This window comes from Penicillium hispanicum (assembly GCF_028827665.1).
Source record: "Penicillium hispanicum strain IBT 35686 chromosome Unknown utg000003l_segment0_segment0, whole genome shotgun sequence".
In the NCBI taxonomy this organism is placed as follows: Eukaryota; Fungi; Ascomycota; class Eurotiomycetes; order Eurotiales; family Aspergillaceae; genus Penicillium; species Penicillium hispanicum.
The window spans coordinates 2,755,188-2,770,451 of record NW_026623195.1 but is presented as its reverse complement, the minus strand read 5'-3'; the positions used below and the strand labels follow the sequence as shown (position 1 = coordinate 2,770,451).

At 51.7% G+C, this 15,264-nt stretch overlaps 3 protein-coding genes across 3 annotated transcripts; 1 reads left to right on the top strand and 2 right to left on the bottom strand.

Moving 5' to 3' along the window:
- Positions 1-1,143: 1,143 nt before the first annotated feature.
- On the top strand, positions 1,144-6,359 carry abcB (uncharacterized protein; the record flags this gene model as incomplete). Its single annotated transcript, XM_056942657.1, has 10 exons — positions 1,144-1,371; positions 1,472-2,009; positions 2,066-2,292; positions 2,345-2,624; positions 2,684-2,917; positions 2,969-3,741; positions 3,791-5,286; positions 5,340-5,420; positions 5,477-5,851; positions 6,131-6,359. The coding sequence occupies 10 exons, from the start codon at positions 1,144-1,146 to the stop codon at positions 6,357-6,359; spliced, it is 4,461 nt and encodes a 1,486-aa protein (XP_056802540.1).
- Positions 6,360-7,706: 1,347 nt separating this feature from the next.
- N7459_003472 (nucleoporin Nup120/160) lies at positions 7,707-11,810 on the bottom strand (the record flags this gene model as incomplete). The annotated part of the gene is made up of 3 exons (XM_056942656.1): positions 7,707-8,911; positions 8,963-11,101; positions 11,174-11,810. The coding sequence occupies 3 exons, from the start codon at positions 11,808-11,810 to the stop codon at positions 7,707-7,709; spliced, it is 3,981 nt and encodes a 1,326-aa protein (XP_056802539.1).
- Positions 11,811-12,203: 393 nt separating this feature from the next.
- Positions 12,204-15,264, bottom strand: N7459_003471 (recombinase RAD51; the record flags this gene model as incomplete). The annotated part of the gene is given in 8 exon segments (XM_056942655.1): positions 12,204-13,015; positions 13,095-13,140; positions 13,153-13,162; positions 13,248-13,327; positions 13,404-13,494; positions 14,276-14,351; positions 14,413-15,088; positions 15,220-15,264. 8 exon segments carry the CDS (start codon positions 15,262-15,264, stop codon positions 12,204-12,206), a joined length of 1,836 nt encoding a protein of 611 aa, XP_056802538.1.

Sequence of the window (15,264 nt, the reverse complement as noted above, 5' to 3'; positions counted from 1 at the left end):
CGGAGGCGGCATAATAGTCGACGGATTCACAGTTCACAGGAGTAAGCCATGCCGACAAGTCCCCGACGGCTGAGTCGTTTCCGGGGCAGAGGATACAGCGCCGATTCACATCTACACCGAGTCGCGCCATCGCACGCCCCCCCGGGGCCTTGGGCAGCATTCTGTCCTTCAGCCGCGATTCCATGCGGTCAAGGAAGGTTCACCAAGAGTTCCCCGGCTGCAATGTTTCATTAGATCGCTTACGGGATTGCCCCAGGTTCAGACACCAGACCCAGCCGGGATGGCGCCCTCGCATGAAGGTGAGTTTTATTACCTTCAGCAGGCATGCGCTAAACTGAACGGGGAAAGCGGAAATTTCACCGTCTCACAATGCGGTCTCTGGATTGGCTCGTCGCGACAGGCGATCCTGCAAGGTGACACCGCGTTTACCTCGTGTTGGACGATCTATGCGCCGAACAGATCGCGAGTCTACTGTCTCTTCATTTGAGTTTTGTGTACACGTTGATTCTATGGTGTAATTTCTGGATTTGATTTTCCTGTGGGTGCATTCGAGGGGGTAAAGGTCTATTGATGCCGGTGCGTCCCCCACATCCCCCAAGGGGAAGTCATATACAACCGTGGGAAAAAGGGCCAATTGAACCATGGGGGCGGATATAGAAGGGGGCAATAGTCATGGTCAAATCCGGATTTCGGTAACCACCGGGATAATTATAGCAAAAGAACAGATATAGTCATAAGCGAAAAAAGAGTGAAAAATCTACGAGGAAAAACAAAGATCGCGCCTGGGGTGGCACCGCTGACGCAAAACAATAAACTGCGATCATAGGGCATTGTCACGGAATGGTAAGCGGGTTGCATTGGAAGTCCACTCGGTTGCAGAGACCCAGTGTACAGGGTCAGAGGAGCTCAGGGTTAGGCCTCTCCTGCAGTAGTCAGCTCCTGTGCAGAGGGATAGCTTGACAGTCGTGCCGCGCAAAGGGCCCTTGGGAGATGAATGTGATCTAGACCAAAAGACTCCGTCGCTCGCTCCCAATGAAAACTCCCGACCCTTCTCCCTAATCCGACAATACTCGTGGTGCTTGCCTCTCGACCAACTCTCATCCATCTTCCCACCACAGCTTGGATGGTTCCTGGAGAGTAGTCATGGCTTCCTCGAGCTCCTCAGCGCAGTCGTGTCGCGACTTGGATAACACCATGCACGCCTGGGCAGGATCATGTCGCGGCGGTCTCGATTTCACTCTTTTGTTCGAGGAAACCATCCTCGAGATCCTCCCCATCTCTCTAATCTTAATTATCATTCCGCTGCGGATCTTCCAGCTGGTGCAAAAACGTCGCAAAGTCGTTGCTTCATGGTTGCTTTTGGTGAAACTGGTGAGTGTTTCTTCTGCTCGGAGCATATCACACTGCAAGTGCTGCAACGTTTCAATGGAGATCCATGGGGGCTAACAACGGTGGTTTTGCTCGCCTGCAGGTTTCCTGGTTCGCTCTGCTCGGTCTACAAGTCGCCCAAACAGCTCTCTGGGCGCTGCCGTCGGCGGATCGAACACAAGCCTCGATTGCAGCCAATGCGGTGTTGAGTATCGGTACACTCTTCCTCTGCTGTCTTTCATATGCCGAGCACACCCGATCGGTCAGGCCATCGTTTATTTTGAACGCATACCTCTTCTGCAGCCTCCTTTTCGATATTGCCCGGGCCCGAACCCTGTGGCTTCGATACACGGATTCCTTCAATGAGACGATTGCAGTGGTCACCACGGTGGCTGTGGGCGCTAAACTCGTCGTTCTAGTTCTGGAGGCCGTGGAAAAGAGGCACATTCTGAAGTCCGAGTTTGCGGACTACCCTCCGGAGGCTACAGCTGGGTTTTACAACCGCGCCGTTTTTTGGTGGCTGAACCCCGTATTCAAGCATGGCTTCAGCAAGTTTCTATCTGTAGAACACCTGTTCACATTGGACAAGGAGTTGAGCTCGGAAAGACTACTAGCAATGTTTGAAGAGAGGTGGAGCAAAGGTAAGCTTCGGATTATAACTGGAATGTCCGCCTTGAGCCCGGCTGAACACTCGCAGTGCACTCGAAATCCCCCAACACGTTGCAATCGGAGTGTTTCAAAGCAACCAAATGGCCACTTCTCGCTGCAGTGCCCTCCAGAGCTTGCGTTGTTGCGTTCAACTTCTGTCAGCCTTTGTTACTGACTCGCTCGCTCTCATTCTTCAATGAGCCCGTAAACCATGCCACAAACAACGTTGGCTATGGTCTAATTGGAGCTTACGTCCTGGTCTATCTCGGTTTGGCGGTAAGCTGCTCAAGGCATTCTATGAGACATCAGCATGACTAACACATCCCAGGTCTCAATGGGTCAGTACCAGCACAACACATACCGGGCTATCACCATGGTTCGCGGAATTCTCGTCACAATGCTCTACAAAAAAGCCAGTAGCTTGAGCTTGAACGATGTTGACCCTGCCAACTCGATCACGTTGATGAGTGCGGATGTAGAGAGAATCACCAATGGCTGGCAGACTATGCACGAAATCTGGGGCAACTCGGCAGAGATTGCTTTGGCTATCTATCTGCTGGAGCGCCAGTTAGGGATTTCTTGCGTGGTTCCAGTCTGTGTTGCACTTGGTAAGTTGCGTCTTGATGCAAGATCAAGTTCAATCGGGAACTGACAATTGCATGCTTAGTCGCGTTGGTTGGTTCGCTGATTATGATGTCCTTTGTGGTATCACGACAAGCCAAGTGGCTGGAGGCAATTGAGAGACGTATTTCATCTACCTCCAGCATGTTGGGATCCATCAAGGGAGTCAAAATGCTCGGCCTGCAAGCCTCCTTCATGAAGTTCGTGCATGGATTGCGAATTGATGAGCTGAACATCTCCAAGAAGTTCCGCACTCTGCTGGTTTACAACATGGCTTTTGGTTAGTCTCCTATGATTGAGTACCGAATACCCCATCTAACTTGTCCCGTAGCGTGGCTGACCCGCATCTTCGCCCCGATCTTCACCTTCGGCATTTACATCGCCATCTCTGACAACACCTTGACGGTGTCCCGGGTGTTCACCTCGCTTTCGCTCTTCTCTCTACTTTCGGATCCACTTCTCACCTTGGTGATGGCTCTCATGTCCTTTGCTGGATCTGTGGGATCGTTCGCTCGGATTCAGGAATTCCTGGACAAGGAAGACCACACCGACAAACGACGCAATTCTCCTCAGATTTCGTCCCTGGAAGATCTTGGAGAGGCCAAGCTGCTTTCCAAGTCTGGCGATTTGGACATGTCCTCTAGCAACTCTGAGTCTGTGGAGTCGCTGAAGCGGAACTCCACCTCCACCTCGACCAATGCCGCCAGTATTCAGAATGGATCCTTCTCGTGGGCCACTGACAAGGAACCCATCTTGAAGGACATCACTCTGACTGTTCCCCGTGGAAGCTTTACTATGCTCATCGGACCCTCTGGATGTGGCAAGTCGACTCTTCTCAAGGCTCTGCTGGGAGAAATCCCGTGTGGAAAAGGCAAAGTCGAGTTGTCTCTGGCAAGTGTGGCATTCTGCGATCAGACGCCGTGGCATATGAACGGTTCCATCAAGGACAGCATCGTCGCCATGTCGGACTATGATCCAAAGTGGTATGCATCCGTCATTCAGGCCTGTGCTCTTGAAGAGGACCTGAGTCAGTTCCCCCGTGGCGACCGGAGTGTCATTGGAAGCAAAGGTATCGCGCTCAGTGGTGGTCAAAGCCAACGCATTGTATGTCCTCCTTTCCCAGGGGCATGTTGCTTTACTTACACATTTCCAGGCTCTCGCACGCGCTGTCTACGCCAGAAGAAAGATTATCATTCTTGACGATGCTCTGAGCGGCCTCGACGCCACTACCGAGGACCACATCTTCCACAGCCTTTTCGGACAACTGGGACTTCTGAGAGAGATTGGTACTTCCATAATTGTTGCCTCGTCTTCTGGTGAGTTGTCTTTGGACGTCGATAGTCCCCAGTTAACTAACCTTGTCCAAGTGAAACGTCTCCCATATTCCGACCACATTGTCGTCCTAGACAAGACCGGCCGCGTTACCGAGCAAGGAAGCTTCAGTTCCCTAAACAAGACTGGCGGATATGTGTCCAGCTTTGGCCTCGGTGCGCCTGACTGGGATTATAAGTCCAAGCGGTTCTCTGCATCTCCCAGTTATAGCACCCTCGACTCCGTTGAGAAGGAGAAGGAGGCGCTGGCCCCCGAGCCTGTGCATCGCGACACAGGTGGTGATTTGACAATTTACAGCTACTACATCAACGCCATTGGTTGGTTCCCAGCACTAGTCTTCATGGTTGCCATGGCCGGCTTTGTATTCTGTATCTCGTTCCCTAGCATCTGGTTGAAGTGGTGGGCCATTTCCGATACAGCCCACCCCAAGCAGCGCGTGGGCTACTACCTGGGCATCTATGTGATGCTGGGCTGCATCGCCATGATTGCCCTCATTGTGGGGTGCTGGCAGATGATTATCACCATGGTGCCAAAATCTGGAGAGAGCTTCCACCGCAAGCTGTTGACCACCGTTCTCAGTGCTCCCATGCTTTTCTTCTCGACAACCGATAGTGGTGCCATCCTCAATCGCTTCAGTCAGGACTTGCAGCTCATTGACATGGAACTCCCCATTGCTGCCATCAACACTGTTGCTACCTTGTTCCTCTGCATGGCCCAAATGGCGCTGATCGGTGCCGGTTCGGAGTATGCAGCGATCTCCTTCCCCATCGTGCTTGGTATCCTCTTTCTCATCCAAAAACTGTACTTGCGGACTTCCCGGCAACTTCGATACCTAGACCTTGAAGCCAAGGCGCCCCTATTTTCTCACTTCACCGACTGCCTTCAGGGATTGGTCACCCTGAGAGCCTTTGGGTGGCAGCACGGTATGGAGAAGAAGAACATCGAGCTTCTGGATTACTCACAGCGTCCATTTTACTTCATGTTCGCTATCCAGCGCTGGCTGACTTTGTCCTTGGATCTGGTCGTCGCGGGTATTGCAATCTTGCTGATTGTTCTTGTCGTCGCCTTGCGGGGATCTAGCCTTGGTGCAGGGTCCGTCGGGGTGGCACTTCTCAATGTCATCCAGTTCAGCCAAAGCATAAAACTTGTGGTGACCTTCTGGACCAACCTGGAGACTCACATCGGTTCAATTCTCCGGGTGAAGGATTTCACTCAGACCGTTGAATCGGAAGACCAACCCGGTGAAGATGGAGCCGTCCCTCCCAACTGGCCATCCAATGGCGCAGTTAGCTTCCACTCCGTCTCGGCGGCATACAGGTACGATCTTTGTATTAACTTATTTGGCCTCTATACTAACAGTATAACCAAAGACCCGAGGAGCCGGTTCTCAACGATGTCTCTCTCTCCATCCAAGCGGGCGAGAAAGTCGGCATTTGCGGACGAACGGGGAGGTATGCAAGCACCCAATCTGACGTTTTACGACGAACTAAGCTGACATCCATGGCAGCGGCAAAACCTCGATGATTATGAGCATCTTCCGCATGATCGAGCTGACCGGGGGTATCATTACCGTGGATGGCGTGGACATTACTCGCCTACCACGCCAGGAGATTCGCTCTAGGATCAATGGTGTCTCGCAGGACTCATTGCTGTTCAAGGGCAGCGTCCGGCTCAACGCCGACCCGACGAGCTCACGCACCGACCAAGACATCCTGACGGCGCTCAAGAGCGTGCAGCTCCTCCCTGCAATCCAGGAGAAGGGCGACCTGGACACAGAAATCGACGAGATCCACCTCTCGCACGGCCAGAAACAGCTCTTCTGTCTCGCGCGCGCCCTCCTTCGCCCGGGCAACATCCTCATCCTCGACGAGGCAACTAGCAAGTAAGTCCGGATTGCATTATTGAGTCAACCCCTGACATGTTCCCTCGCTTCGACGCCGCTCCACTTTCATTTCCCTTTTTTTGGTTTTTTTTTTTTTTATAGTTCTTCCGTCGATCTTTTTTTTTCTGCTTTTCCTTTTGTTCCTGTCTGTCATCCCCCCCTGCATATGCGGCTTGATCCGAGCGTGATGTGGCGCCCGGATCGACGTATCGCTTCGCAACACCCTATCCGCCCTTGCAGATCTCACGCCGTGTGCTAATCACCTTTCCCAAAAAACAGCGTCGACACCAAAACAGATGAGATCATGCAGCGCGTCATTCGTGAGAAGTTCTGCAACCACACCATCCTCTCTGTCGCCCACAAACTCGACACCATTCTCGATTACGACCGTATCGTCCTGCTCGATGGCGGGCGGATCGTCGAGACCGGTGAACCGTACGCGCTGCTCACCCAACCCAAGTCACACTTCAGCCAGCTCTACGCGAGCGCGACGGCGACTGAGGACTAGGACTAAGTAACGCAGACCCATTTTTGCGGTTCCTCGGGATTTCTTCGTTTTTCTATTTGGTTGTTCTAGTATTCATGTTGGCGCGGTCTTCTGCTTTTTTTGTTCCCTCTTCCTTGCACTGCACAGATTGAGCCTTGACTTTGCCTTGGCTAAGCTTGACTGGCGAATTTGCTGTTTCTGCGCGCGACGTTCCTTTGCGGTACATATCGACGTCAACATACAGAGTTGGTTTCCAGGCGTTGTATTTTCTATTTCTATTTCTTGATTCGTGTTTCTATGATTTGGACGCTTTCTTGACTCTCGTTGATTCCGGTTGATTTTTTTTTCTTTTTTTTGGAAAGTCTGGTTGCCGTTTTTTCTTACTCTCTTTGACCCCCTTTTTGGATTGGATTTTGCATCAAATGGTTTTTGGCCTACGACGGGCGGTTGGGAGTGGATTGTCTATAATATGGGCATGCGCATCTAGTATGCTCATCTATTCTTTGGCTTTTAATGGTAATCAAGAGTATACTTGAATACATCTTGAATCACTTTATCCTAAGCACATCTCGTAATCCTTTTCCGTATTCATTCTGCTTTCTTTAGTTGATGGGCTTATGCTTGCTTTAGCTTGGGTTGCTTTATTTCCTTCTGCTACGGTTTGAGTGCTAAATAGCGTGGTTTGGTGATGCATCCTTGGACGCGACGCTGAATGCGGGTGCGGACTCTGTTTACATCGGTGGTCTTGAGTAAGCAACCTTGAAAAGACTCCCCAAGGTCAGCCCTGTCATGAAATGAAACGCAAATTCATTTACTAGTCATTGATGAGATGTTATGGCCATTCGAAAATGTCCTTTTAGAATTCTTAGAAGAAAGTTGTGTGGCAACTCGTACTTTATGTGCGGGATGAGTGAAGATATATATCATCTAGCTGTTGCACTTGCCGCAGGATCTTAAACTAATTAACTAATTACTACACCCCGACAAAGACATCATAACCCTCGAAAATCCGGTTATTTTCAAACTAGACATACCTACAGATGAATGAATTTTCCTTGCAAGATTGACTGAAATATTCAGACGTCCAATCTCCATCGATACATTATGCGGTGAGTGATCGACTAGGGATTTACTTCGTTGAAAGAAATTTCGTCATAAGAGATCTTAAATCCCATTGTGCACCAAATCCATAAAATGACTACCCTATGGGATAAAAAGGACTAATCAAACATGGTGCTCGAAACTCCCCCGATATCAACTTCCGGCTACACACAAAAAGAGAAAAAGGTAAGGCGCAAGGCTAGAATCAAGCGACCCTCCAAGGTCCGAGGCAACTCATAGACTGTCCCAGTTCCAGTCCCCATGCTCCTACGAAAGAACCATCGTGTCATCGTTATCGACTTCTTCGTCATCTTCACCCAGTAGACCGAACTCCCAGTCACCGCGCTCGATCCGGCTCACACGGTCGAGTTCGGATTGGTATTCGCGACGAAGGTGCTCTAGGGTCACGATGACGCGAGCCTGAGGCGGTTCCATTGCAGGTGCTTTGAATGACACGCTACCCCTTGTGCCGCCGATCGAAGAGCGGCTGCCCCTGCGACCAGTAGATGTGAAAGATACAGCACTAGAAGAGGACAAACGACGCGCATTAAAGGGGGTGTGTGAGGCCATGTCCGCATCTTCCATGAAGACATTTCCGTCATCGTCGGCTTGCGAGGTTCGTCGCTGTTGGGGTGATGTGACTGCTGCTCCACTTGACGATGCAAGTGGTCCAGTCTCGACCAAGATATAAGCCTCACTTCGGTCAACAGAGGCAAGAAGATTGATCAGGAACAATAGCTCGTGGCGAATCTCCTTGCTCTCCGGGTCATCTTCCGGCACACCGATCTCCTCGGCTTCCTTCTTGCTCTTGCGAACGACGGTAGATGATGGGCCATCTCTTGCTTGGCGTAGGCGCTGGACATTCCGGTATGCGATCTCGGCAGCACCGCGATAGTCGTTGCGCTCAATTCGGTACTTTTGCAGAATGCGTTGATAGTCCGGCGAGATATCAGCCACATGGTTGTCGATATCAAGCCACGAGGAGCAGGTGTTCTGTTTTCGGGCAAGAGAGACCAAAACCTCGTCGATGTGAGAGGCGATGTTAGGGATAAATGCAGTGGGGAATCTGAGGATCTGGTTGAGACCGACAAAGCCAGGTCCAGAGACGGCTAGGATATTAGAGACGAGGGAGCTGAGCGCGGACCTCTGCAGTGCAAGGTCCTGGTATCGAGCAAGAGCAGAGTAAGCTTGATCAAATTGGCAGGTCTTAAGAGAGGCATGGAAAAGCCGGGAAAGCAAATCCGTGCGCATACTCGCGTACTCGGGGTCTTGTTCCGCCCACACCTCAGAGTCGAGAGCCTGCAACGCTAAGCTGGCAAAATCAGCAACGTGTGAGAAGGACCGGGCTTGTTCGAAAACTGAAAGGATATGCTGATAGTATTTCGGAATGCCATTGTGGAAGCAGTTCACGGAAACAAGGTCGAGCAGGGTTGACGACATCTCGTGGAGGTTACCCAGGGGCTTGCCACACGCTACATCGCAGGTTAGCAGAAGAGAATTTCGCAGCCAGGTCAAATACTTACAGAGGAGGTATGCAGCCTTTCGGAAGTAGATGGCTGCAGTGTCAAATTCTGACATCGCTACATGTAAGCGGCCCTTGACATACGTCGCCCAAGAGGTGCTTGCTTGGAAGCGAAGGAAGTCCCATGCCAGGTCGATATTATTTTTGGCAATGAGGTCGCATTGGATGTGAGCCACGGCGTTTGGATATGTCACCTCGCCCTGTCGGGTGACCCAAGCCAGGACATCCCTGATGCCCAGGGTCAGGGTATAGCTTTGCGGTAGGCCGATTGTTTGACGCGGTTTGATGTCTGCAACGAATAGATCCTCAAGGATGGTCGCCGTTCTTTGGCCCTTGCTCTTTGTCTTGGCATCCTTCAGCGAGAAGATGGGCGTAGACGTGTCTGCACCTGTGGCTATGTGAGGATCAGGGCATTTTCGGACATGGGAGCCCAGCCAGTACATCATTTCGTAATCGCGAAGCCAATCAATTAGCGTGGAGAATAGATCTGCAGCCTCAAATTCGGGGCTCTGCTCAACCTCGCCATCCACGAAGAGAACCAGAATCAAGAGGTCATAGAGGATCCGACGAGTGAGCAGTATTGTCTCCAGGGCACCGCTGGAAGCGACTCGAGTACCAAAGTAAGTCGAGAGGAGTTCAGAGTCCTTTCCCTGGAACCCCACGGGAACAGTATTGATGATGTAGTAGAAGATATCGTCCGGCATGTTTTGGGCATCCCAATGCTCATTCAAGGCAGCAACTAGACTTTCAAACGTCTTGTTCGAGACCCGTTCTGTGAAGTCGCAGCGTTCCCGGAACGCATCCATACGATCATCGATTGATGATGATGGCTCAGTGAAGATTTCAACTTCCAGAGCAGCCCGGCATGCTGCGTCGAGCTCCGCAGAGAACTTCTTCCTGAAATCGGCGGCGATCTTCGTCAACAACGAGGCTTGGTCGTACAAGCCCCCAAGCTCAGCACTCAAGTTCCTGTGCCTCCAACGGTCCATAATTGTCGCTTTTTCAGCGCTAAGCTCAGAGCCCGAGTTGTGCACGAGCAGCTCGGCAGTGTTGCATTCCCGAATCACGGCGCAAGCATCGGACAGAAGCAGCCATGGCATTTCGAAGTATGAGTCGTAAGCCAGAGAGATTGCTTCGAATCTGCGCTTGTTAAGGTCGTCCGCGACTTGCCAGAATTGCCGCCACCTTGCGTCTGTGTCCATTCGATATCGATTGTAGTCCATTTCGTCTTCCGCATACTTGCGCAGAGAAACAGCTGCTGCGATCGTTGAGCAGAGTCTTTCGGGCAGTGGCACATCTCTCTTCAGAACGCCAGATGAAGACGACGATAAGGGCTTTAGTGCCTCTTGATAGACAGCTAGAGCAGTGTCAAGAACCTCAGGCAAATATCTATTTGGATGCAGTAAGTATTCAAGCCACTTCTCAGTCGGGTCCACCACGTCGTCCAAGGTTGATGAAGGCAGAGGCTCCTGGCGGTGAGTTTCAAATGTCGTAGAAACCCAGTTCGTAGACCAATCTGTCACCAGGGTCTGAAGGTCGAAATGAAGGGTGTATAGCTGGTAAAGACCGTGGTTTCTCCATAGCACCCACAACTCCATTCCCTTGCCTTCTTCCATCGCTTTAACTTGGAAGTCGGCAATGCTCCAGAACATGTTCCCCGTCACGTCTGGGTCCAGTGGACGAAACACAGCATCGGCAAAAAGGTCCTCGATGACAAGGTCCGATGTGAGTCCTCCCTTGACAGCCCAGAATTTAAATCGACCATCTTCAAATGGCGAGTATGTCACGACATAGAATCGATGCCCCCCATCCATAGCTCTCTCCGCATTGAACACTCGGATAAAAGAGGATTCGGCAGGGTTTAAAGTATATGGAACAGCATCGGGATCCATTGGGCGGCCGAGAAGGTCCTTAGTCGCTGCTAGTTTGTTCGTCGAAAGATTCCATATCTTCAAAGTGTGGTTCAGGCAGATCGCGAAAACATAGGTTTCGTCGGACGTGGTGGCAATTGCATTGGCGGCATTCGGGTCAAGGCTGCGTCCATCGAGTCTAAGCGAAGACGGCGCGTTCCATTTCACGAGACCTCGAATCGAGGCACCCCATGTCCGTTCGTCGAAAGTGAGGGGAGACCAGTGGGAACCTAGCTCGGGATTAAAATCAGTTTCTGAGCTGCCAAGTCAAAGCTGTAAAACAGAATGCAACGAAGACATACCGTCATCACCCGCTCGCCGGGTTAATCGCAAAAGCGCCCCATTGTCGAGGGAGATAAATAGCTCCAGCGGACTGCTCGCGTGCAGTCGGTGTGGGTGAGAAAATGACAATGGCGCAGGAACGCAGTATTTACACCAGTCAGCCACATTTTCGTCAATCGAATCCGAACGTCGGAAGAACTCAGGGCGCAGCGACAGGGTGTGGAGCTGCCTGGAAGCTGTAATCACGAAGACGCTGAGCATTTCATGATCCTCGTGGTCCGCCAACGCAACACCCGATGGAAGAATCTGCTCCTGGAAATGAAGCCGCAGAGTAATATTGTATTCGAAGCGCTCCGTTCCGCCTTTCGACAAGTCCGCGCATTGAATCTCGAGCACCTTATTGTCATTGACGACCCTCCACAGGAACGTTCTCGGATACGTCTTGCGTTTGCGAAAGTAGATGGTGCCCTGTGTCGCAAGGTAGCGTCTGGCAAACTCGTCTTCATCCTTCGCGATCGGGAGTTCGTGGTCGGGGGAAGAGGTCGAAAAGCGTGTCCGACGAGGCGCGCTCTCTTGGGTCGAAACATGGATGTTGGCGACCGTGGCAGGCGAAAATGGCCGTAGATCGACCCTTGTGTCCTTGAAAATTTTCGCCATGATGAACAGGTCCGAAAGCCTGCAGGAGAATCAGAGCCGTCTCAGACTTCCATGGCTGGTAGAGGCGGAAAGATTGCAGGGCGGAAGCTGGAGCTCTCAAAAAACAAAGTCTTGGCGCGGGCGTGGATCTCCGCCTGGAAGCCTGCGGCCATCACACACGACACCATTGTTCACATACCGCGCTCCAACTCATTGGGAGACGTTTAGTATGAAGCATCTATCAGATGAGAAAATTGATATTGAATATGGAACTATCATACAGCAAACAAGTTTCGCCAATTGCTTCTTCAAATATCATTAGCCGGCTCTAGAGAACATGGCTGAAGGTGGGTTCGCTTTGAGCTCGTGAAGTCACTAACGTCGTCAAGGATGATAACCAAAATGAACAGCGGCTTATTCGTTGTCTACGTCCTTCTCATTGGGGTCACCAATACCATCCTCGTTGATGGCAAAGAGACAATCACTTTCCGGCAGGCAGGGGCTGTCATAGATCTTGCAAACTCGAGTTTCACCACGGCCCTTCTTCAAGCTCAAGCGAGTGGTACTGGCATGGGCGATGATATTACCTCCAATGGGTTTCTTGGGGTCTGGGTTGAACATGGCGCTTGGTCCACCGTCGACTTGGGCAACGACCTGGTTCGTGATAACGACCGCCACACCGAATACGTCGGCCAAGTTCTGCAGAGCCCTCATGAATTTTGCCAGATGCATCTGCCGAGATGACAGCTCGCCACGGCCATTAAAGTCGGTGCGATATAGCGAGGTTGCCGAATCCACAACGAGGAGCGAAAATCGAGTCTCGCACATCATCTGCGAGGCCTGGTTAAGCAGCTGGAGTTGATGGTCTGAGTTATATGCACGTGCATATGCAACATTGTCGAGGACCTCTTCACCAACGAGTCCGAAACGCTGGGCGACTGCAAGGAGTCGCACTGGTCGGAATGTTCCCTCTGTGTCGATGTAGAGGCACTTGCCTTCTCCTCCACCCATGTCAAAAGGTAGCTGACAGGTCACTGCAAGAGTGTGGCAAATTTGACTTTTTCCCGTTCTAAATTCTCCAAAGATTTCCGTGATTGAGCCGGTCTCGATACCACCACCGAGCAATGTGTCGAGTCGCTTGGATCCCGTCGTGATTGAAATGAGATCACTTCGCCGGGCGTGCATTTCCGTTGCAGTTGTAAATCCCATCGGGACCAGTTTCGCAGCTATTTCGATAAAGCAGGGTCAGTTTCCCCTGTTCTCTAGGGTGGCAGGTCGCCATATCATCCGTGCATCGGGACTCACCTTCCACCAAGATCTTATTGGCCTTTTGCTCTGAAATGCCCTTAATCTGCTCGAGTACACGCTTCGGTCTAAAAGATTGCAGAAATGTCAGCCTGCTTCTCTTCAGGGCAATCAAACTGTCCGGTGCAATAGTCGCCCACGTTCGGCACGTACGTGTAGGCAATCGACTCAACAGTGTGTAATCCAGCATCCACAAACAACTTGATATCCCTCGCAGTCAACCCTGCAACTCCCTGGTGTATACATTAACAATCGACTCCGAAGGTCCGGTAATCTTCTGGACTGAAATGACCAATGGGCCTCACTCACCTCGAGTGCAGAGAGCGGGGTGGGCGCACCAGGACCGGGCAATCCATTCTCGTCGTATTCGCCTTGGGTCTCCATATCGGCTGTCATCTCTCTATGATCTCAGGTCGTTTCTTTTCAGAATATGGCAGTCGTGAGTCGATCTCAGCGGTGATCTCAGTACGAAACACGCGTCGGGTGCAGGTTTGACAGTTCAAAGCCTGCAATACCTGGAATGATGCTGGATCGTGGGAGGGTGAGATAGCCGCTGGGATGAGTCACCAGGAAGCCGCGACCTGTGAGCACAATTTATTTGCGGCGAAAGTCGAGTTTACCGGGCGAGTCAACAGTTGCTTCGTGCCGGACGCGTCTGGCTGTCGCGCAGTCACGTGTCGATGCTGTCCCGATTAGGCATAAGGCAGCAACAACAGTGGCGTCGCTTTTCCTTTCTACTACGCCGACCCAATCCCTTTGGGTTTGACAGCATCCACGCAAATTTCCCGCAAAATATGAGGGCTAATCTTTGATTGTTCATCGGCAATGGTGTAATAAATACAAATTCTGCACGCCATGAACTATGAAGAAACACCGAGGTATACTGAGCTTTAGCTCTACAACGTGGTCGAAACCAGGAGCATGATATCCGCAAATCGCCTGTAAACTGCACCATTATGGGCCTAATAAGCGGCCAGCTGTGGTCCCGAATTATGCTGGGACATCCACGTTTTCATTTTCTGCCTTGCCGTCATCTCAGATTTGGAGCACACCATCCCCACGCTTCAATCTGCCGAGTGATGCAGCGAATTCATTACTGGAACGACCCTAGAATCGATTCTCGAAGGCTCTGCCGCTGTGATTCTCGAAGTGCTGTGTCAAATTGAAGCCGCTCGGCGGACACATTCATGCGGATCCTTTCGTTGAAAATTTGGCTCATCCTGCGTCTGAAATCCTCTGACGATCGCCTGCGGAGCTCTGTGCAGCATGAGTTAGCCACTCAGAATGGAAAACTCATGCAGCGAAGTGCACCACTAACTGGTGATCCGTGACATCTGGTGTTGCTCAGCTGGATGCCGTGCGCCTGTTTCAAGCGGAGCCGAGCCCAGATCCGACTGGTCATGGTCATTGGAGCCAGGCCTGGTGTTCTTGACATCAAAGAGGTGGCTTGCCCGGCGAAGCCGTTTGTGGAAGCTCGAGCGCTTCTCGTTGCCATTGAGAATACCACTGCGACGGCTGAATGGGCTCGGCGGTTTCGGAGGGCTGGACCCCATCACCGGCTTGCAAACCCCACCGGGTCTGTGTGGCTCAAAGGTGTAGTTGTTGGCGGTGACTATATCAACTTCGGCATGGGGCGTGGGCCGGGTGTATGAAGGCAACGATGTCGGGCTGTCCATGCCACTTTCGAGGGCCATGGACGATGCTAGGCTTGAAGGGCGGACCGGGAATGAACTCAGTGGCGGGGTGGATGGACGGCTTGACACGGGCGTCCCTGGCTGTTTTGTGCTGGACATCGGGCTGTTGTGATTCGAGATCCAAATCCCTTCGACCTGCACCCCCTGTTCCAGGGCCTTGACCCCAAACGGAATCTCGTTTTTCAGCATGGGGAAGAGTTCCGCCTCCCCCTCTTGCTGCTGTGCTTCCATCGCGGCGTATCTTCGTATCTTCCATCTGTGGTACAGAAGAACACAGAATGCGTAGATGAAAACGACGCCCTGGAAGATGAATCAGATCAGTATGACGCTCACGCAGTTGGGTGGCTTGCCGTACGATCAAACCTGCCAGCACCTGCCAAGTTGAAAAATCAGCGCCCTCCTCCTAGTCAGAATCTGTGGGTTAGACATACCAAAGTGAGCTTCTCCCAGAGCTGCCAGCTATGCCAGAACGCCAT